The 24,137-nt window shown below is 43.2% G+C and overlaps 1 protein-coding gene across 1 annotated transcript; it reads left to right on the forward strand.

Annotated features, from left to right (window-relative positions):
• Positions 1–6,684: 6,684 nt before the first annotated feature.
• Positions 6,685–22,994, forward strand: rbbp6 (retinoblastoma binding protein 6). Its single transcript, XM_069676324.1, has 19 exons — positions 6,685–6,874; positions 7,782–7,884; positions 9,703–9,754; positions 12,552–12,596; positions 12,701–12,783; positions 14,211–14,307; positions 14,451–14,590; positions 14,849–15,021; positions 15,297–15,400; positions 15,528–15,698; positions 15,919–16,064; positions 16,296–16,374; positions 16,498–16,540; positions 16,662–16,965; positions 17,649–17,756; positions 17,859–17,987; positions 18,071–19,999; positions 21,316–21,421; positions 21,564–22,994. The coding sequence occupies exons 1-19, from the start codon at positions 6,709–6,711 to the stop codon at positions 22,416–22,418; spliced, it is 4,833 nt and encodes a 1,610-aa protein (XP_069532425.1). The 5' UTR covers positions 6,685–6,708; the 3' UTR covers positions 22,419–22,994.
• Positions 22,995–24,137: the final 1,143 nt, after the last annotated feature.

Below are 24,137 nucleotides of genomic sequence, written 5' to 3' on the forward strand. Positions count from 1 at the left end.
CCAGGCAAGCTTGTAATGTTACACACACATACAAGAATCTGTGTGTGTGTGTGTGTGTGTGTGTGTGTGTGTGTGTCTGTCTGTGTGTGTCCCAGTTGGATGTTGGTACAACAGCTGTTTGTGACTGAATGAGGCTCTGAGGGAGAGATGCTGCCAGCTTTGATATCCTAATTATCCTGCTATCTATCTATCCATCTATCTATCTATCTATCTATCTATCTATCTATCTATCTATCCATCATCCATCCATCATCCATCCACCCATTCATTATCCATCCATCCATCTATCTATCTATCTATCTATCCATCCATCCATCCATCATCCATCCGGCTATCTATCCATCCATCCATCATCCATCCACCCATTCATTATCTATCTATCTATCTATCTATCTATCTATCCATCCATCCATCCATCCATCCACCCATTCATTATCTATCTATCTATCTATCTATCTATCTATCCATCCATCCATCCATCATCCATCCACCCATTCATCATCCATTCATCCATTCACCGATCTATCTATTCATCCATCCATCCATCCATCCCTCCATAAATCACCCATCCATCCATCTATACATCCACCCATTCATCTATCCATTCGTCCATCCATACATCACCCATCTATCTATCTATCTATCTATCTGAATCCACATGTTGTGGATGTCTGTGTTCATGTGTTCTTGGTTGCACATTGATGAAAGCATGCGTGTTTGTGGGATTGCCACTGTTGTAGTGTGTGTTGTGATTGTCAAATTGGTTTAACTGTTGTTTGAGATCAGATCCTAAAAAACAGTTGAACCTCTCCTCCATTTGATTCAGCACAAACATTTAATCACAAGTTATTAGAATTGAATAAATCCACCTTCCCACTCGCACTTTACAACACACCGCGTGGCGTCACATTTTGAAATGGATCAGTCGTTTTAATGAAATAGATGCTCAGGCATTTTCCTTCCTAGCATCACTTAATCTCTTCCTATATGCCTTCCAGCACCCATATTATATTAACACATAGTGTATTGTCAGTGCACATCTTGGGCATAAACTTTGAAGCTCCTGACATCTGATTTATCATCTAACGCCTAGCTGGTTACAAGATTAGGAGTTTACAGCAACGCTAGCCCTGTGAGGCTAACACATGTAAGCTAAGGCTCTAACAGCAGGTTTATGTTTTCATGTTTGAAATTGTCACCATCTTGTTTTGCTAAGTAACAATTTACCTGTAAGAACATGAATACCTGAACCAAATGTAACACCATTCTGTACCATAAACCTGAACTTCATTCAAAAAGGCAATGGATCGCCAAAACCATCACAGTTCATTATCTGGATACTATAAACGTCTGTTCCAAATTTACGCAGTCCTGCCACTTAATATTGAGATAATTCATTCTGTCAAACAAAGTTTAGATTTAGCCAAGAGGCTCTTTTCATCTGTCTTTTGCCAGGGTATTAAAAAAGCTTCCTAAAAGTCCTTAACTTTCCAAATGACATTGGCACTCTTAATGTCTTGCTGCTAGCTAGCTAAAAATCCACCAAAACACATTTCAGTCATTACGTGATGTTGGTCTGATTGCCACGCTGTCTGAACTTGAGGACACAAAGCTTCAGATCCAGACTGGGTTATCAAACCCTCTGTATGTTGAGCTTTTGAGGACAAGAGACCCTTCTGCTCTCTGAGAAGGGCAAACAGAGTGAAGAGCACTCTGAACCATTGTCACTGACAAAGAGAGCAATGTTGCGTGTGTGTGCATGTGCGTGTGTTCCTTGAGTGGAGTAACACTTTGGCAATCTGCAGTGTGAAAAAAAAAAAAGCCTATGAGCTGTGAATGCTGCTCAAGCAGAGAGACAAGATGGAGAGAGTGTTAGCTGTTAGCTAGAGAGGAGAACAAAAGAAAGGACAAAACTAAATCAAATATTCAACCTGGCTTCACCGCCAGACAAATTCGAGAACCTCTTAGTTCTTTTTCAATTTCCAAGAGGCGTTATCAACCTGTGCAGACATGAAAGCCCCTGGACGCTATAAGGATTCAGGGAAACAAAACATGTAATGTAGCGAGAGCCTGCTAGGCTAGGAAGCTAGTTTCAACATCGAACTCATATGGCTTCTAGTTTAACATAATACACACACAATTGGCATAAAATGAAAAAGTAACAAACTTAAACAACCATCCACTTAATTTAATACTTATACGAAAGTGCACTGATAAAGTTCAGCCATCTTGGTTGCCTCACCTATGCTTAAACTCGGCTCATATTGGACAAACAGTTAGCAATTAGCTAGTTCCAACATCCAATTTAAATGGCTTCTAGTTTACCACAATTCAGAGGTTTGAAATAGTAGCCAACATTAACCATTTGTATGTAACTTGAACCACCAGCTACTTCATTTGATACTAATGCAATAGCTGATTCAGAATGTTCCACGTCAGCGGCAGCCATCTTGGTTATTTACAATAATGCATGCACTTAAACATGCCCTGTATTGGATAACCAGTTGTTACTGGCCTTACCTGAACTTTGTAGGAGGAAAATCTGCTTGAATGGGAGGTGGCCCAGATGAATCTGTGTTTGGGTACAGATTAAACCCTGGTAATCAAGATGGAAGCCTGCAGTTCTTGGAGGTTTGGAGAACCAAAATAATCAACACCATTCAGGAACTTGGCTCAGAGCTCTTCTTAATGGTTGCTTAGCATTAACATTCATCCCAAAACTGACTTCTCTAAAAATAGAGCCAATAAAAACAGAGGCCAGACAGCTTGAACCATGACTTTTATAACTTCCTGGTTAAACCACATTGCTGATAGCAAGGGTAGAAATCAACGATGATTAGAGCTATAAAGAATATTATTAATATCAACATTTCCCTTTGAGACAATAAAGGACAAGCTCTACAACGTAATCTTCAAGCTAGAGTTAATTGTACAAGGCCTGGCTTAATAGAAACACAGGAAAAGAAACCACTGCATCCTCCCTCAAGTCCAGTACAGTCCACATTGCTACTACCTGGTGGAGAAAGAGGCGTTCATGTGCGCTTGTTAATGACAGTACCATCCTCAACCAGTGAGTACACCTCAGAGTAGATAAGTAGAAACTTTGGCAAGCTAGAAAACAAATACTTGAATAATAACACATTTAATAGAGCACATTTATTAATCAACTAAAGTGGAACCTAATTTTAGCCGACACACATATTATATAACAGCAACCTTTAATATACAGTAGAGTTAATGCAATTTATATTCCTAATATACCTGTTAAGATAACCTGTCTAATGCAAAAAAAAGCTGAAATTAATTGGCTTACTATCTCGTTTAATAAATCAAACATTTAAGTCTTTATATCAACATTTGATGTCCTATCTCATACTTTTGATTTACTATGAGTACTTCTTATTTTGTCATTCCTAAGATTCCAAAAATGGCCTTCCACTGTCGAGAACTCTGTAATATTTTCCGGTATATAACACGTCATTCGCCATCCAGGGTTTACACATCCATACCCCCACATACGCACACACACATACAAATCTGAGGATATAATTGTTTCCAAGCAGCTCTTTGATGGCTGAGTCACTGAACATGTCCTGTATCATATCTGGATAAGAAGAACATCAGTTTAAAGGCAGCAGCTGTTTCCCTTTCATCCTCTCTCCCTCTCTCTCCTTCTGCATCTCTCCATCCTCCCACTGCTTTCACAATGGTGCGCTAAGCCAGGGAAGATAGGGCAAATCCCTCCTCTGAGCAGAGCAGGCAGGAGAGAGAGGAGCGGAGCGAGAGACGGAGGAGCTGAGGAGAGAGAAGAGACCGAGTGCAAAACGTTTCCTCAAACACTCCTCTCTCATCTCTCCCTTCATTTTCCCTCCATTTATCGGAATCCAACCAATCAGCATGCAGCCCCCACTAAACCACTGTCTTCTAGCTCCACTTAGATATCCTAGCCTCCCCCGAGTGTGTGTGTGTGTGTGTGTCATCACCATCGACCTGTGGTAATGATGTCAGAGAAGGTTCCTTCTTTCTAAGCTTGCTCATCTTGTTTCCTCACCTCTTGTCTCCATCCCTTTAGCGCTGAGAAACAAATTTGTGGCAAGCTAACTTAGCTTAAATGGTAACTTCTAAACTTCATAAAAAAACTGATAATATGCTCCAAATTTGTTCTTTTTTTCTTTATGCTGGATTTATATAAGAACATAGGAACCACTCTCATGTCTGTTCGGTATAATGCCTTTATACCAACCCGTTAGCTAGTGGTTGCAACACAGGAAGTTGTAAAGTATGCTAGGCATTCAAGTGGTTAGCATGAAGGTACACTAGTGCTAGGCAGCAGCAACATGGACGCTAAATTAACCTTACGTTCAGGATCTACTAGACACCAAGGTTTAAAATTTAGAAAACTAGCAAGCAATACAGGAAATGCAACATTATGAAGAAAAACTGTATAAAAACGATATCACTACCAACTCATCGCCTCCACTATTTCTGAAAACGTTAGCAAACACATCTCATGAACTCAAAGCTTTCAAAAACTTTCCTCTCCCAAAGTCTTAAATACAGTTGTGCGTTCACATGAACTCACTAGTGTGAACACAGTAAACACAAACACATTTCAACGCACCAGTAGATATAAACCTACTGCTATCTTACTGTTAAATTAGCCCAGCCAACTGAACAGTGGAGGACTGAGTGAGGAAAGACTGTAGCAGCTAGCGTGATTTTATGAAGGTGACTGAATCAGCCCACCGTCATCTCTTAGTCTCATTAATGTCTTGTTTAATGTGATGTCATGTGTTTGTTATTTAACAACTGAGAGATATGTTGAAATGTGTTATTGTACGACAGGCTAGCTGTTTCCTCTTGTTCCCGGTCTTTAAGCTAAGCTAAGCTAACTGGCTGTACCTTCATATTTACTGTACAAACATGAAATAGCATACATTTTCTCATCTAACTTAGCAATAAAGTGAATAAGTGCATTCTCCATAAATATCTAAGGACAGTATTAGTAAATTTAAAGGTAATTTATGAATAGTGAAAAATGTAATCGCATCCCTGGAATATAAAGATCTCTCAAAAGGAACCTGGTTTGAGGGGATATTTTACTCATCATTACACAGTCATATGATGCAGGATTTTATTGCAGTTGAGGAACATTAAGACTGATTTGTCAGATGTGTTTAAGTACCTTTCAAGCTGACTGCTCACTGTTGGACAGTTCAGCTTCACATCAGCATCACATATGGTGCTTTGTCTCCCCTTAGTGGACAAATTTAGGCTACACAAGCAACAGAACTGCAGTCAACAATTTTATTTTGTTTAAAAAAATAGCATTTTGTAGCCTCTGTGATTAAAAACGTATGTTTCTTCTATGATCCAAAATCTCATTGATCGTGGCTGCTTGGAAGTGTGAGTCCGGCTTTTACTAAAATACTATTTACATGTATATACACATATCAACACAACAGGTCTCAAACAGAAGAATTTGACAAGTGAGAGCAATTGTTTAATCTTTATGAGGTGTAAATCTGGTTTCATTTGAGCCTTCCTGTCTGTTTCCCCCCGAGCCCCAACAGGTGCACTGCTCTGAGAGTGGAGGCAGGATGCTGCCTTCAGGTGTAACCGGGAAAATGTGTCAAATCTAAACCGGGTTAGGCGTAGACATGGCAATAGAAATATGAGTTTTTAGGAATTATTACAAGTGCCAATGTAAGTAGTTGTTAATGTGTCGACTTTATTTTCTTTTTAGGTAATATTTTACCCCTTGTATCTAAGATTAAGCTTTGTTTGTGAATCATAAAAGATAACGTTTCATTTTCACATATGTAAACATTATTTTCTTGGTAGTGTTACTGCAGAACAGTCACACGTAGTTTATTTTGAGGTCAGCCACTAAAGCTTAGGCTACGTGTGGTTTACAGTGATTTGATTCGCAACCTTTTGCCCACATTCACTATAAGGATCAAGATTTATTCTAATGATAACATGGATCATAAAAATTGTATAAACACCCTCTGGCCCCTTCATACCGTAAATTTGAATTGGCTCACGATAGATTGTGTTGAAGTGGCCAGTGAGTGTATGTGACAAAGTTTTTTCAAGGGATGAATAATAAGTTAATATGAGAACAACAGCAAAACCCAGTTAGTCACAAGTAGCTTCTTTTTTTTTTTTAACGTACAAGGATATAAACAATTGAGCTTCTTTAATATATTTAAAACTATAAACGATACATGTTTTTTTATGAGATCTGTGCGTTTGCAATATTAACTTTGCCGTTTTCGGGGATCCCCTGAACGCAACATCAGCTGGTGCGTGCACTGTGCTGACGAGCCGTTGCTTGTGGAAACAGCTGGTAGTTTCTGTCAGCGAACACTTCGGCTTTAGAGCAGCTTTGGCAGGAATAAAAGTTTAAATTAAATGCGAAATTGACTGAGAGGGTTTTGGTTTAACTCTCTGCGGTTGTTCCAGGGCACGGCAGGAAATGTCATCCTCTGAACGTCACTTCATCAGGCAGTTGTTAATTAAGTACCTAGCTTGTTAGCCGTACACCGCTGACGCTCGACGCAGCCGGGTGCTAACGCAAGCTAGCCGGCTAACTTTGTAGTCCCATAGCAAAAACTACCACGAGACAGGTTTTTTGACAGGCAGAAAAGCTGTCAGCTTTTTGTTTCCTGGTTGAATAGGAGGAAGGTTTTGCTTCATTTCACCATGACTCATGTTCATTATAAATTTTCCTCCAAACTCAGCTACGACACGGTGGTTTTTGACGGGCCGAACGTCACGCTGAAGGACCTGAAGAGGCAGATCATGGACAGGGAGAAGCTCCGAACTGGTTTCTGCGACCTGCAAATCACAAACGCACAGACCAAAGAAGGTAACGACTTAGATGTGTGCGCTGATAATGAGAGTGTGTTTATCGTGACAGTTTCTGAACTTTGGAAGACAACACGTGCTCCAGGTTTGACAGACAGCTGTCTGGTCAGAGCGTTGAGTCAACGTCAACTAGGGGAGGGGGGTCCAGAAAAGTCAAGCCATGACAAAAGGCTCTGATGAATGGGCCACATTCCTGCTGTATTCACGCCTCATGCTCTTAATCAGACGGCCTGATGGTGCTGATTTAGCCCTGTCAGTGCCACCAGAGATGTGGGATAAAAATAGCAAAGGTAGCGTGTAGGAGCACAGCCCAGTCATGACCATAAGATTAAGGACGAGCCAGAAACACATGAATGAAAATCATCAATATAGGAACTATTTGTTGCAACTATGAACAAAAAGTGCCATGTCACTGCAGGATCAAGGATTTTTACAAGCAACATTGCCAGCAACTTACTGGCTCTAACTGGTTTTCTACGCTTGATGTGATAGTAAACTGACTGTCTTTGGATTTGAAAAGTTCAACAGACAAAACAAACCAGCTGAAGGCGTCACATGAGATCTTTACCCTGGTTATATCATTTTACAGACTAAACAATTATCGGCTGAATGTGACACTTACTCTAGTGTTCATTGTGTGCTCAAAACTAGATAACCTAGACAGCTTAGTGGTTAGCTTGAATTTAAAGGATCAGCCACCTAGCTAAAATAGAAATCTATAGTTGTGTTAGCTTGAATTTGGAAGTTCATTGATTAACCGATTGTCAGCGAATGGTGCACAACTTCAGATTTTATTTTGATGGTACATTTTTACCTGTGTCCCAAAAATCCTGAGTATATTAAATAACTCTGTGTGAGCTATGATCTTCAGACTTTACACCCTCAGTGTCTCCGTCCGTCTCTCCCAGAGTACAAAGAGGATGAAGGTCAGATCCCCAAAGGCTCCTCCGTCATCGTCAGGAGGATCCCCATCGTCGGTGTCAAGTCGAGCTCCAGCAAAATTCGCAACATGTAAATGTATTTCTCTTTTTCTTGGAAAGTACTGTAGCTGAATGTCTGCACTGTTATTAGCGATGATATCCCTGCCATTGAAAGGTCTCCACCCTGCCACACCTGGCACCTACAATTCTACCTATTAGAGGACAATAGATCCCAGTCAGCAGACTTAATCATAGAATCTTTAACTGTTAAAGTCCTGCATCAAATGGGCTCTAGGAATGTAATACAAGAGGGGTATTGTTTTTCTCTGTTTACTGTGACGGTGTTTTAGGAGCAGTGTGTGTTCGCAGGGTGTTACTGTGTTTGCAGGCAGACGACCATAGTGCAGTTTCTTAAGCACATTTCCGTGCTCATAGGAAACCGTTACTCCACAGTGACATTAAAGGGGGACTACCCAGATATTAGTCAGGCCTAGAAAGCAGAGCAGGCAGTGGAGTTGGAGAAAAGACCTCCCTGTCATGTGATTAGCCCCGTCAGCAACATGCAGAAGGATGCAGGGGAATGAGGGCTAAAGAGTGAGAGTGAGAGAGAGAGTTTTCTGTAAATAGTGGTCGGACAAAATATTGACACTGCAATATAACGTCGTCCTGACTCGTGCAATACAGTTATTGATAGTTATTGATTCTGTATTTTTTTACCGTTAAAAAAAACATATGTCGGACACAGACCTCCCGGCCTGGAAATAGTAGACTATATGCCTGTAAGAGAACATTACTATGTAACACTTTCACATTCATGTAAATAAATAGGCAACGATGGAAAGCAAGTGCAATTTCAAATACATTAAACAACCTTAACAGGCCCTTCAATTAGCGTTGTTGTATCATTCCGTTGTCAAACGTCACAGCGGTAGCGGACTATATGGACTTCTGTTCTGTGTTGCTTCACACGTAACTCGCATGTTTTCCACTCTCGTAGCTGCCACCGTGATGGTGGCTTGAACTCCGGCTCAACAAACGCCATGGAAGCCTTCTCCTTCCACAACACTTAATGGGAGCATACCTCCAGTCACCATGTTCGTTATTAGCAGGGTAATCTTCTCCGGTCTGGTATCATCACAACGACGTGTGCTAACAGGGCTAGCAAATGATGTGATGCGAGACTGCCTGTTGTCTGTACCCCGCTGGCTTCTCCTTGTGCTTTAAGCGCTTAGCCTCGTCTTTTTTGTCAAGGTACTTCCAGACCTCACTCTTCCTGGTCACAGCTGACATGGTGCATGTGACTGAGTTAAACTACTTTAGCCAAAAGCACATGCGCAAGTAGTGTAACGTTACTCAAATAATGACGTCAATAACGAGTACTCGAGTACTGGAATATTCGTCTCATTCCCTAGTTCTTCAAAATTAAAGATTTACATAGTATGAAATCTGTCAAAGAAAAGTCGGAGCCTCTTCAGACTGACTGACGTGACTTTATTTTTTAAAAGCTTACCTACTCGACTCACAGCTAACAAACGCAGCTCATGTCTTCTGACAGAGAATTCTGGGTAATGTAGGAACTGACACTGTGAACTAGAAATACAGACGATGGATTAAAGGGCAACAATCTAAAACAAAAATGAGTCCTGCTTTAGCTCAGTCAGTAGGGCAGGCGTCCCATACTCAGAGGCTACAGTCCTTTGGGCAGCGGCTGCAGGTTTAACTCCCACCCTCTGAATGACATTCCCCACTTTCTTCTCCCAATATTTCCTGTCACTCTCCAGGTGTCCTATAACTAAAGATGGCCGAAAAAGTAATGCAAAAATGTTGGTCATTTCAGCCCTGATTTGTGTGCCTGGAGTGTGAAACTGTAATGGATGACTTGTTAAAATGGTTTCTTTTTGTGTTCCAGTGAGCGATCAGACGTCCAGCAGCTGCACCACGGCAACAGATCCGACAGAGCAGTACGTAACCACACCTAACCGCTGCATTTCTCCTCGCACAGCTCCGCTAAACACACACATTTCTAACGAAGCAGAATATCTGTTACTGGGTACGATCGGTTTAAACAAACAAGCCCTCGTTCTAAATCATTCAAAGCACCTTTTACCCTCTATTGCAGTTTCAGTGCGACGCTGCAAAGAGGAAGTGGCACTCTTATCAGTACCTGCATTTGATTTAAAGGCAATGAACCAAAAACAGCTTCCCTAAACCTGTTCTAAATGCTAAATGCTTTGAGTGTGACAACACAAAACTCTAATAGATGCTCTCAGCAGTTCATTAAACAATCTGCTGTGTCACCATTCAGCGCTCATTGTTGAGAACGTTTAGTATCTATCTGTGGGTGGTGGGAGCTGCCGGGCGGGTCACACGTTATCATGCAGGACAGCTGATAAACCCAACTGTCTCATCGCGCAGTAGGAGCTTCTCTATTAGCTGCTGCAGCTAAGTTAGCATGTGGAGATGCATATAATAAAGTCATTTTGAGCAGAAGTTCCCTTTATTAAAAAAAAAAAATGTTTGCTTCAGGCTGGATCTACTTTTTAATGCAGGAACAGAAACAAGGAAACCCGACGCCTCCGAAACCGAGTGGTGCATCACTGGTATTTCTGACTGATTCTTGCCGTGCACGTTTGTTTCTGATCCTGTTAACTCACTCAGTCTCATCTCAAAAGCTTTGACCTGCTGCAGACTGAATTAGTGTGCACTGACCTGACCTGATTCTCTCTCTGGTTTCTCAGTAGGAGAAGTGTCTGCCACTCTGCTTAGTACTGTGAGTCTGTTGGACTACACATACGTTTATTTTCCCTTTTTGTGCTTTTATACCAATAAAGTCGTTTGTATGAAGCTGTCTTGTGTATTGATTATGTGTTTGACTTCACTGGAGAAATTGCGGTTCGAATCGTGGATCCACATTTTTCCTTTGCAAGAAAGACAAATTAAACTTGAGAATTAATAATTGACAAGTCCTGGAATCATATTGGACTTTGGAGGAGCCTTAAGGGGTGCTTGAGGGTATTAGTATTCCTCTTTCACAACGTAGGGAACTCACAAATGTCAAAATCAAGACAGGAGATGCAGACATATCCTGACTTTTAGTCCTCTGTATGGGTTAAGCTCAAAAACACTTCTTCATTTAGCTTCATCTATTAGATGTGTCTGAGCTTTATCAAAGTGAGGCAGGAAGATGTCTGCCGTCACAATATAATATAGAGTTCCCAGAAAGCTCTTTTTTTTGTTGTTCGTTTGGTTCCGTACTCCAGCAGATTGTGATTTTAATTGAACAATGTCTTTGAGGTTTTACATGGAAACGTAAAGCTTCGAAGTACACTGTGCTCTTGCTGTGAATTAAAAGATGAGTCGTCACGATATCATCTGATCTGTACGTGTAGGAAAGTTGACGGGTTCAAAAGGAAGTAGCAAGAGAAAGATTACTCCAACTTTGACAAACTTTTCTTGACAGTCATCTTCTAACTTTGAAAAAAAAATACTGGATTTGCTGAAAGTTGTGAATTTTATTTCTGGTTACAAAACAGAAAAACAAGACAAAGGGTATACAGCCAGCTGTGGTGGCGGCGCCTCCAGGAAAAATGCAAATGCATAACATCAGCATGCTAACATCCTCTAAATGACAATGCTAACATGCTGATGTTTCGCAAGTGTCGCAGTCAAGACAAAGCTCAGCTGAGATTGGTTGAAACGTCGTTAATTCTACAGATTTTTGTTTGTAAACAAATCTGTTGGCGGTATTGGCTGAAAAGTTAAAGGATCAACAAAGTTAATAGGTTTCATCCTCCCCCGCCATGAACGTTGGCTCCTAATCCATCCAAAAGTTGATTTAAAGGGGGGGCATTATGCTAATTTCAAGCTTCATATTTCACTCTGTCATACCTGTGGAGTAGCTTAGCATAATTTACAGTTAAAAAAAACTCCTAATTTTTCTGTGCAGGCCTTCATACAGCCTCTGCCTGAAAAGACTCGGTCAGCTCTGCCCCTTTAAGAAAGCCCGCTCCCCTAACAAGCCCGCTTTCTTCTCCGAAGCCTGCTGAGGCAGCAATTTGTGACGTCACAAAGTGCAGTGTGTAGAAAAAACTGTGTGAAACCTGGCGTTCACGGCAGTTCACCTACAGATTTGAAACTTCACCCACGTTTACTCTGGACGTCCAACATTGTAACATTGTATATATGTCTTAATAATACTTTGAGTCAGTGGTTCACACTTTGTTGGCTGACCATCCAAATGGTTAAAAACTGTAACCTCATCTGTCACATGACTTCTCTTTCGTAGTCCTTGTATCTATTCCCGCACAAAACAAGAACAGGCTCCGAAACACGACCGAGCTGAGGTTTTAGGAGGCACTGAGGTGGCAGGGGGATGCGAGCAAACATGGTTTTAATCTGACAAAGTGCTGCCTCAACAGGTGACAAGTCTCCGGGTGCATTGTGTTGTTGGATATTCATTTTCAGCGTAGCAATTCTGAGAGGGATGAGAAGTGCTGAGGCGGTAATCCTCGGATGACAACCAATTTATTATCCACTGTGTGAAAATCACCGCAGGGTGCTGGTGTTAATTTGATCTCAGCTAAAAAGGTTATAGGAGTGAAAATCTGATCATTTCCTACATCAGTTGCTCCCTCGATGAATAGGAAACATCAAGTTTAGCATCCAATATGAAAAGAGACCTCAGTTTTTCCCTGAGATGTAATCTGCGAGCTTTCGTCGCTTCATTAGTGAAACTGATTTTGTGTTTAATTCCAACAGATGGACGACCGAAGCTCTTCCAGAGACTTTCTCTTTTTCTCCAAGGTATACTCTCTTTTTTTTTTATTTCTCCGCTTGTAAATATTAATCCTAAATCATGTGAGCTATCTTTGTGTCTCACATCCTCCTGTGTGTGTGCGCACCTGCAGATGGCTAACCTGGCTGAAGCGGATGTGTCAGAGGAGGATAAGATCAAGGTCATGATGAATCAGTCGGCCTACGACTCCATGAAGTGAGTCACTTCTGGGATGCTTTCGTCTCTCCTCCTTCATCCCCCTTTCTGTCTCTTTAGTACTTCTCTCCGCCAGATTTTTCCCTTCTCTTAAATTCTTCTCTGTTCTGATGTCGAAGTGTTTCTCTTTTGGTTGCCATTGACCATATTCACACGGCCTCCATTTTCCTAAGTCGTCACAATCAGGATGGGAAGCTTAAGGGCCTGATCAGACAGAGTTCGTTTTAGCAGCGGGGGGCGGCTTTTTTGTAGCTGTTTTCAGTGAGAGGGATGCTTTTTGCGTGCTGCTTTTGCGTTGCAGTGCGCCTCGCGTTTTTCCTCTCTGTGCGCCTCACGTTTTTTTTGATGGAACGCTCTGAGCGCCTCGAGTTGAAAAAAAATTCAACTCAAAGCAGAAAAGCGCCCGATGTCATTGGCGTTTTTTCTCTTTGTCCAATCAGATGAATGTAGAGGCGGGCCTTTTGTCAGTTTACAATATATCGGTTAGATTAATGACAGGTAATGATTCGGTGGTTGCCTTAACAACAGTAGGAAAAAAAAGGTGCAGCGAGCTGCTCTTTTTTAAACCGCTCTTTTCTTCAACAGAAAAGGCAGTTTTACAGCCTGCAAAACGCGAGGCGCACCGCTCTGTCTGATTCGGCCCTTATGCTGTTATACAGTAGTACTACTTTTTTCCAGGTAGCAAGACATATAAAATGTTATCAATTCACTGCTTCTCAATTGAGCAGCAACTGAAAGGACGCCGAACAGTAAAAATCCAGACGGGAATCTTGCCATATTTCAAGCTTAAACAACATATTTACCTTTAGACAACAGCTAACGTTAGCATTCTGCCACTTACTAGCTAATATTACCTTTAGCTAAAAAGATGGTGAAAGCTAATATTATCATTTGGTAGTGTTATATGATACAATAGGAAAGGATCCTAGCTAACGTAATGTTACCCAGGAACTTACCTACTTACTAGCAAACGTAGTGTTAGCTAAGCAGTGGTTGAATGCTAATATTAGCTTTTGTCTTACTGTAGCTAATAGGTCATGAAATACGTTGTTCTAGCTTGAAATTTAGCTAGCTGTTCCTCCAGATTTCAGATGCCCATTAAACGGGAAGTAGTGAAATGATAACGACGTACAGGCTGGCAGTTGTATGACTTTATAATCGCGTTTATACTTCCTGTCCTGAGCGTGATGTCAGAGGAAAATGTGAAAATGTTGAATTACTTTAACATTAACCTCATTAACCCCCAATTTTAATATAATTCCTGTTCCAGTTTTTTGTATTAAAAATATCCTTCTTTTTATATTTATATATATATTCTTTTTCTTTCTTTATATTCTTTTTCTTATTTTTATATAATATTCTTTTTTCAGTCACTTCCAGTCTTCCTGCTTTTCTTCCTTCATCTGTTTCTTTCTTTCTCTCCGCAGTTACAACACTAAGTTCGGTGCTGTTCTTCCTGCAAACTACACCTGTTATCGCTGTGGAAACACTGGGCACCACATCAGAAACTGTCCCAACAGCAGGGTAAGAGCAGTCAATCTTTTTCTACTGTATTATTGTCATTTAGGTATATTGATGTTTGCATACCAGTATGTATGTGTAAGTGCCTGTATTTAGTGTCTACTGTAAGCCTAGCATTAAGTGTCCATGTGTGTGTTTGAAAGCAGGATAAGAATGCGGAGGCTCCGGTGAGAATAAAGAAAAGCACAGGCATTCCTCGCTCCTTCATGGTGGAGGTGGATGATCCCAGCATTAAAGGAGCCATGCTCACCAACTGTGGACGTTTCGCCATTCCTGCCATAGACGCGTGAGTCAAAAGAGTCGATGTTGGTGTGTCTTTTATTTTTAAAGAATTGTTCAACTTTTTGGGTAAGACACTTTTTTTGGTGAGAGTAACATGAGAAGATACCACTCTCAAATCTTTCTTAAAAAATGTAAGGCTATTGCCAGCAGCCAGGTAGCTTAGCTTAGCAGTAAGACTAAAAACAAGTGAAAAATGCTAGCCTTGAAAATGTTCTCTGAACACTTTAAAAACAAGGCGTATGTGCTCTGTGTCTGCCCGTAGTCAGGCGTACGCCATCGGCAAGAAGGAGAAGCCTGCGTTCGCTCCACAGCAGCAGCCAGAAGCAGAAGAGGAGGAGGATCCTGCACCTGACGAACTCCTCTGTCTGATCTGCCGCGACCTGCTGAGCGACGCTGTGGTCATACCCTGCTGTGGCAACAGCTACTGTGACGACTGTGAGTGTCTGCCTCTGCCGTTAAGTAGCAACTGCCAAGATTCAGGAGGCACTTAAACTGCATTACAGAGTCAAGATCAACTGATTAACTTTACTATGTAAATATTACCAGTCAAACCTGACTTTTTAAAGGCAAACAAGAGCTGCTAAAACTTTCCCACTGTTGTGTTAATACATGTCAATACACAGACATGAGCAAACAAACTGATTAAAGGTGCTGTGGTTGTGCTGCAGAGTCTCTGTATTTATATTTCAACTGTCTTTCTTCTTATTCAGGTATTCGCACTGCCTTACTGGATTCAGAGGAACACGTCTGCCCCACTTGTAGCCAATCAGATGTCTCCCCTGATACCCTGATAGCCAATAAATTCCTCCGACAGGTGATTTGATAGATGAACGTTAATTATGTATTGATGTAAGAGTTGGAGGGGAGTGGGGGGAACTGGAAAAAATCTTTTATTTGTGTCATATCAGTGTAGTCATTTCTGTGGCTGTCTCCCAACACAGGCTGTGAACACTTTTAATAAAGAGCGAGGCCACCCTAAAAGTCTGAGCAAAGGGTGCGACGCCACCCAGTCCCACAACCCAACCCCGACGCCGAGCCCGGCCCCCACCCCTCCACCTGCCCCTACGCAGATCCAGCCTCAGAAGCCTCAACAGACAACCACGAGCCAACAGGTGAGCCTGATAATAATGTGTTTCATCTAGGAGGAGGAAAATAGGAAGAGCACTATACCTTAGTGACACAGCAGCAGAAATAAGTACTGTTTTTTATCACAGTCTGAGGTTTTTCAGGTCTCAGAGTGATATTAAAACCAACTGTACATTTGCTTTTATATAATCTTTGTTATTGTTTATATTATGTGAGATATTCTCTTTATTCTCTTGTTGTCATTAGGATCCTCTCCTGCACTCAGAGCCTGCAGACACACCGCCATCGTCTCAGGAGTCCGAGACTCTTCCCACTCTATCAGGCCCCGCCTCTGCTCCCAGCACGCCCAGCAGGTCCCTTCAGACTGAGCAAAGCCACCTGGAGACAACCGAGTAAGTTAGATCTCTCAGGGATGCAGAGTGTTGTTGGGTTTGATGCAATCCCTGCTGCCTCGCCGGTTTGAAAAGCTAACTCATTACGTTACATGTCATGGTACCTCTGAGTTGGAATCAACAAAGTTTTATTCATTTCCGTGGATCAAATATGACGCCACAATTTGAGATTGAAGCTGTTGAAAACAATCACACTGATGTTCTTCTGTGATCTATCCACTGTTTACTCAGAGAACCTGAAGAAAAGACACCTGATGACTCAGTGGCTGCTTCCCCAACTGGACTGGTTTCACACACTGCTCCTCCTCTGGTGAGGGCACACACACACACACACACACACACACACACACACACACATACACACACACAGACGCATAAACTACATACAGCTAAGTTTCGCTGTGCTAAATCTGTTGTGTTTGTGTTTACTCAGGTTAACTACACGACCGAGGTTAATGAACAGCAGTCCTCCTCAGGTGAGAGACGAAGCAGCTTCCTGCCTCTTCCTTATGCTCTCTGCACAGTGTGTGCTGTTTTTAGTTGTTTTATTTGCCCAGGCAATCATTATTATGTCCCTTATCTCCTCTTCCTCCTCAGCTTGTCCAATGGGAGGCTGGACTGAATCAACCCCCCAGCAGCTTCCTCCCTCCTCCTCTTCCTCTTCATATCCAACAGTTCCCCCGCCTCTCTTTCCCTCACCCCTTTTCCAGACGTTCCTCGCCACTCAGCCGCCTCCCAGCCTTTTTCCGCCTGGATACCCACCTGCCACACCCATCTGGGCTCTCCCAACACTCACGGGTGCCCCCATCCCTCCCCTCTGCCCTTCTATCGCCTCTTCCTCCTCCATCCCCGCGCTCATGCCCAACGATTGGTACATGTATCACAGAAAGAGGAAGGAAAGGTAAACACTCACACTGACTCACTAGGTTTACATATATCCAGTCATACCTGTAACAGATTGTGTTTAAAGAGGGGGTATTATGCTGTTTCACATTTTATGACATATATACAATGTTACAATGTTGGATGTCCAGACTAAACGTGGGTCAAGTTTCAAATCTGTAGCTGAAAGTATGTTGGAGTAATCCCCTGCTAAAAGGCTGCTGTGAACGCTGGCTTTCAGACTGATTCTCCAGACGCTTCACTTTGTGATGTCACAAGGAAAGACATCAGTGTTTACAAAGTACGAGAGCAGCAGACGTTCATTTCACATCAAGAAAGGGAAGTTTACTCTTTGCTGACAACTCTGTAACAAGGCCACAGGGTAGGAGGCGTGCCTCAAACAGTTCTGCCCCTCGTCAGGCTTCGGAGAGCTGGCCAATAAGAAGAAAGCAGGCTTGTAGGGGCGGGGTTTCTTAAAGGGACAGAGCCGACTGAGTCGTTTCAGGCAGAAGCTGTATGAGGGCCTGCACAGAGCACCAGTGTGAGAAAAATTATGAGTTGTTGTTGTTGTTATGCTAAGCTATCACAGAGTGAAGCTTGAAATGAGCATAATACCCCCTCTTTAAATGGAGCTTACTTTGGATGCTACATATTGTAACAGCTCTATATGCCTACGTTCAGCTGCTATCCTCCGTCACTCAGGTCGCCTCACAGAGGATCGACGTACAGACGCTCTTCTAAGTCCAAGTCCTCTCACTCCTATCCTTCAAGCAGATCCAGATCCCGGTCCAGATCCAAAGGCACATTAAGGTATTTTGTGACCTTTTTTTGTAAAGGTTTTGTTAAGATATTGTGTGAGGATCCTCTTAATGTTAAGAAATATACACCACCCTCTCTCTCTTTGTCCCTCAGGTCGCCTCACAAAGGATCTTCCTACAGACTCTCATCCTGCGCTTCTAAGTCCAAGTCTTCTCACTCTCATCCTGGTTCTTCAAGCAGATCCAGATCCCGCTCCAGGTCCAGATCCAAAGGCAGATCAAGGTATTTCGTGCCCCTTTGTCAAGTTTTGTTTTTGAAATTCATAATGCCAATACTGATATCGACTCACCTTCCTCCCGCCACAGACATCCCCACTCTCACTCCCATTCCTCCCAGGCCTACAGCTACGGTTACAAACGTTTGCACTCTCCTACAACATCCTCTTCATCCTCACCTCGAGTGGGTCACCAGTCCAGGCTCAAGTCACCATCGGATCACCGCAAAAGCAGCCATCACAGAAAGAAATCGGCGACGAGCAGCTCCAGCTCCAGGAGGGGAGGTGAACGCTCCAACAGGGAGGAGGGAGGCTCCGCTGGGAGCTCTGCCAGTCACCTGTGTGCAGATCAAATGAGCAGCCTGGAGCTGGACAGACAGCGCTACTTTCAGTGGAAAAGGGAATACAAAGATTGGTGTGAGAAATATTTGAACAGCTACCTCGGCCACTTCCACCAGCTGCCTCCTCCTCTCCTCAATCCTCCTCCTTGTCCCTTTCCTCAGGAAGGAAGCAGGAATCACTCTCACGACCGAAACCAAGGTAGACGTTCTGCCCTGATGGACGGCCGCTCCCCTCCATCGCAGTCGTCCAGTGACAGCTCCTCCCTTTCATCTCAGTCTTCAAGTGACAGCAGCTCCACACCGTCTAGCAACGCTAGCTCCTCTCCATCTCATTTGTCCAACGACAGTCGTTCCCCTCCTTCTCAGACGTCCAGCGGGGGTCGCTCAACGCATTCGGAGGATGGAGCTCAGCAGAGGCGCGCTGAGAAGTACAGCGTCCAGCCAGTCACGCGTAAAGGGGGAAGTGAGGAAGTGGAACAGCAGGAGAGAAGTAAAGATGACAAGCAGCTGATTGTGAAGAATTTGGAGAATCTCAGCACCCTAAAAACCGAAAAAAAGCACTTGGAGAAACATGAGCAACGACGAGGAGAGGCTGCAGACTCACTTCACGACTGCAAAAGCAAGGAGAGCCACATTGCCGCACCAAATGCCACCATAGAAGAAGAGGCCGCTGACGCCGAAGCTTTGGCGTCGGTCGAACAACACATGAAACAAGAGAAGTGTTTGGATAAAGAGTATGAAAGAAAAAGCCGAGAAAAAAGGAACATGGAGGGAGAGAAAAGCTCAAGAAGAGACAAATATTTAGACTCTGGAAGGAATGTGGAGCGACGGCACAAAGAGAAGTCCAGCAGAAGGACCGGCAGCGTGGATACAGACAGATACAGAAACACTGGAAGAAGCAAAGCGTCTGACTCGAGGTCAGAGGAGAGCAGAAAAAGAAAAGCAGAGGACGCGGAGAGGCGTCCCGATGAGGCTCAAAGCAGCAAATACCTGCAGACAAACATTACAGTGGACCCAGAAACCTTCAAGAATGAATCCCTCGATCCGTTTGAGAGAAAGAAGCAAAAACCAGAGAAGAAACATGAGAGGAAAACATGGCCGACGAAGAAAGACATCTGGGAGGAAGGGATAAAAGTGAAACCACAGAAGAAGATCAGCATCAACATCAAGCTGGATGGAAAACAGAGGGAAGAGCAAACTGAAAGACAGGATGCGTCTTTCACAGGACACTCAAATGTAGACACTGAGCAGTGTGATGAGGGAGAGGAGGAGACTGAAGTAGGTGATGACAAGGAATCCAGCAGAGAGCAGGGAGGTGTGTTTGAAGACAAAATAAAGGCAGAAGGAGAGGCGAGACAGATGTGGGAGAGAGCCACCTTCAGGGACGAGAAGGGAGAGAAAAAATCTGTTAGGGGTGAGAAAGAGGACAAAGAGTTCAAGGCCTTTGAGTTACTGCAGTTTGCCTTCAAAGGAGAGGAGGAGGAGAGTGAAAACCAGAGGGTGGACGACGACAGGATGGAGGCCGGTGAAGAAGGAGAATACCTACCAAAGGAGGAGCCGATGGAGGGAGTCAAGAGGAGGATGAGGACAGAAGAAGACGACGCAGGACGGTCCAAGTCCCAGAGGAGCAGAAATGAAAGCAGCCATGACAGACCAAACACCGCTGTGGACGATGGCAGGTCAGTGTGTTGCTGCTTTATTCTTTAAAGTTACAATCCTACATCTTCAACTTGTAGCTCACATCGTTTATTGTCAGATGTGATCTCAGCCAGAAATTAATAGACTGGCTCACATTGAAATCTGCTTTTAAAGAGGGGGTATTATGCTGTTTCACATTATAAGACATATATATAATGTTACAATGTTGAATGTTCAGACTAAACGTGGGGGAAGTTTCAGATCTGTAGGTAAAAGTATGTCGGAGTAATCCCCAGGCTTCTCAGCTCAGTCTGCAGGCTGCTGCGAACGCCAGGTTTCACACAGTTTTTCTACACGCTGCACTTTGTGACGTCACAAAGTCAGCTCTGTTTCTTAAAGGGACAGAGCTGACTGAGCGGTTTCAGGCAGAGGGCCTGCACAGAGCACTAGTGTGAGAAACATTTTTTTTAACTGTAAATTATGCTAAGCTAGTCCACAGGTATCACAGAGTGAAGCTTGAAATTAGCATAATACCACACCTTTAATGTAGCAGTTGAAATGATCAGTTTGTATTAGGAGCAACTTCATACAGCTCCAATACCTGTAGCCGCAACGCTGCATAATATAAATGCATCATTTTCTTTCCTTTTTTTCTTTTGGCTTTTGCCTTTATTATATCGGACAGCTGAAGAAAGAAGGATGTGGGGAGGAGAGAGAGTGGGGGATGACATGCACCAAATGGTCACAGGTTGGGAGTTGAGCCTGTGATCAGAGCATTGGGGACTGTAGCCTCTGTAAATGGGGCGCCTGCTCTACCAACTGAGCTAAACCAGCGCCCCGTGATTTGCTGTTTGAATCCAGTGCAGGAGTGGTCGACTTCGCCACCAACGGTGAAAACTAATCTGAAGTGAAGTCATTACAGGATGTAAAAACACTGAACAAATATCGCAGGATGATGATGATAAGCTTGGTTTAGCTCAGCCGTTAAATTGGACGTTCCATATACAGAGGCTACAGTCCTCAATGTGGCGGCCCCTGGTTCGACTCCCACCACTCGGCCCTTTGCTGCGTGTCATCCCCACTCTCTGTTTCCCTGTTGCCGACACTATCCACTGTCCTCTCTCTCTCTCTCTCTCTCTCTCTCTCTCTCAATAAAGGCATACAAAATCTTCAGCTTTAATACTTGAATTACCTGCTCCATCTTCAGTAGCACCGATAATGTTGCGTTAGCAGGTCTTTTAGGACACATACACACCTGTAAAAGATTATTTTGTTCAACAACCAGAGACCTCCACAAAGCTTGAAAGCCTCAGATAGAGATTAGTACTAATTTAAATGTTGTGTTTGTGTGTTAAAGTGGCAGTTATGAGGATTGTCAGCAGAGAAAGGCGGTGGTGACGACCCTGGAGGAACACGCTGATGAAACATCTGCAGACAGGGGAGAAGAGCTCGTACTCATACAGGTGTGTAAGAGAGCAGCCAGCGGGGTGTTTGAAATGTTTGGTGAGAGTTCATCTGAAACATAACTACAGCAGCACACACGCATACATGCACAAACAACAACAAAAACTGCAAGTCATCTCAGTCCATCCCTCTGTGTCTCAGGTCCCTCGCTCCAAATGGGAGAAGGAAGAGTTGGAGGAAGAGGAGCCTCAGCCCTCCCCGTGTGTATCTGTGACCGCAGAGGCAACAACCATCAGGGAAACAGAGGGAGAGAAAGAACAGAAGAGATACAGGTCAGTTGAAAAAGAGAGAGACAGGGCGGTGGAGAGAGGGAGAGGCAGGGACAGAGAGAAAAACAGAGGTGCGGCTCCCTCTAGTGGCAGAGACAGCGGGTGTACAGACAGAGACAGGGTGAGGGGGATGGAGAGGGAGAGGCAGACGGAGACCAAAAGATCAAGGGAGGGAGATAAAGGGAGAGACAGGGAGAGAGAGAGGGGGCAGAGGAATCTACCTGCCTCCTCTCACTCTCAGTCTTATATGACATCACATGACACAGGGAGGAGAGAGCGGCAGGGCAGCAGTAAGAGTTCCAGCAGGAACTTAGAAACCAGAGTCAGTGAATCGCCCGATCAGAATGCCCACAAAACAGAAAGAAGCACGTTAGCAGGCACAAAATTTAAAGGCAAAGATCGTCCCTGTTACAACCAGAATCACCAGGATTTATCCCGGAGCGCCAGAAAACACTTCTCATCTTCACTCTCCAACATCCGCGAGAGAGACCATTTCGATAGTCCCAGGGCGAGCAGCCCTGTTCGCGAATTAACGCAGAGCAGACGTAGAAATGAGCGCAAGTTTGAAAAGGGAGGATGTAAGGAGAGGTCAAGCAGCCGCAGCAACAGCGTCAGTTCATCCTCAAGCCAGGAGAGCGGCAGGGACGTCAGAAGAGCGGAAGAGGCGAACCAGCCGGGAGCTGCTGCAGGAAGAGGAGCAAAAGAAGCACATGACGTCGTAGACTAAGAGACGCAGGGATGGACGGAAGCAGTGGACGACCACACCGAGCTCTATCTTTACTGTCATGGTGAAAAAAAAAGTGAAATCTACTTGAATGACGTTTTTCCTTTCTCTGTCCAAAAAGTGCCTGGCTTCTTTTTTTTTTTTTTACTCTACTTGTGTTTCCCAGGATACTTTCAACTTAAAATCTTTATGCATCATTCTCTGAAAGTGAACAAAATGTGAAGGAAAAGCACTTTATACACATGAGAAAATCAATGTGGATGAAATCCTCTTGACATATTATAAGTTCAAGTAATTTGCACATGCTCACAACATGCTCAGGACTGCCAGCGACTATAGTTTACAGACTGAGCCTGTGATCTGTCAGCTTTCACAAAGGAAAGCGTTTATTTTGACAGCAGGCCAGTCAGTGCTTTGATTTGCCTCCTCACTCAGGAGCGCAGGAGTGCGTACAGAGAATTATTGAAGAGTAATTTAAAACATATACTGTGAATATTTATGATTTGACCTTTTGTGTTGTATTTAATTTTTAATTTTGTAAATGTTTGCTTTAAGAAGGAAACTCCTGGATGGATGAGAGGTCAGTTTAATTTTTCCTGTTTTGAAGGAAATAAAAAGAAACATCCTGAAAAATGTTTGTCTGTCTCGATTATGTTCTCTCTGATGCTATTACACGTTAGCAACTCATTTCTGTTAACACGTGAATGGATTTTAGTACAGGAAGTGTTCTGGTTTCTGTTTGTAGTACACTTGTAGTCCGAGTAGTATTGACCAATCATGTATCAACAGGCTGCGGCGTGTCTGTGTGGAGAGCAAAAGCAGGCGGAACATAATCCGCCGTAATGACGTCCCGTCTGACGGCGATTTAGCTTCTTATTAATCTCTATAAGCAGACACCTGCAGCAAGTTCTACTTCGCTTGACGCTGTGTCACAAAAGCCATTCAGCATTCAGATTTCCTGACTTCATCGAATGCATCAGAAATGATCAACAAACGAGCATTTTTAAAGTAGTTTTCATCTCCTCTTGAGGACCTGACAAAGCTTCATTTTGACTTTTTACTAATCTGCATCATGATGTTGAAATTTCAGCAAACTTAAGAGCCGTTATTTTAAAGTAAATCACAAGAAAATCTGTTCCTGTTTCGGGTTCATACCGCTGAAGTAAGCCAACATGCGGCCTCTGTGTAACTGACTCTTTACAGTGAAACAGACTCAGCAGAAACAGATGAACGGCCTTTCCTTGGGGGTTTTAATGAACCTTGAAATGACGCCGTTTTTGCTGACATGTCTGGAGGGGCGATACTCGCTTCACTTTTGATCTGAACATACGGTCGCTTCTCAAGCTGCTAACTGGACTGTAAACAATGCAGCACACAGAAAAGGAGGTCTTGACTGGAAGTCCTTAATGCTTACCGCTAAACCAGAATGCCCGAAATGTTCTGTGTTGCTCCCAGAGGATATATCATCGTCAGACTATAGTCGATGGGTTCTGAGATTGGCAAGAAGGAAGCCTTTGAGCAACTCAGTCATATAAATAATACTGATAGTTTTCTCAGTCATGCTAGCGGTTTAGCTTCCAGTTCTCAGGGTCCTGTGCTCACTACAAAGCAAGAGATGGTAAATGTTCTCCTGCAGACTGGAAAAGAACAGAAGGCAGTCCCTCCAGGAAGTTGCAAAAATTGCATCCAGCAAAATTTAAGCAAATTTAACCAATTGCTGCA

Source organism: Semicossyphus pulcher, unplaced genomic scaffold, assembly GCF_022749685.1.
Source record: "Semicossyphus pulcher isolate SPU_LCO1_2020_fin unplaced genomic scaffold, fSemPul1.0.p SCAF_25, whole genome shotgun sequence".
Lineage (NCBI taxonomy): Eukaryota > Metazoa > Chordata > Actinopteri > Labriformes > Labridae > Semicossyphus > Semicossyphus pulcher.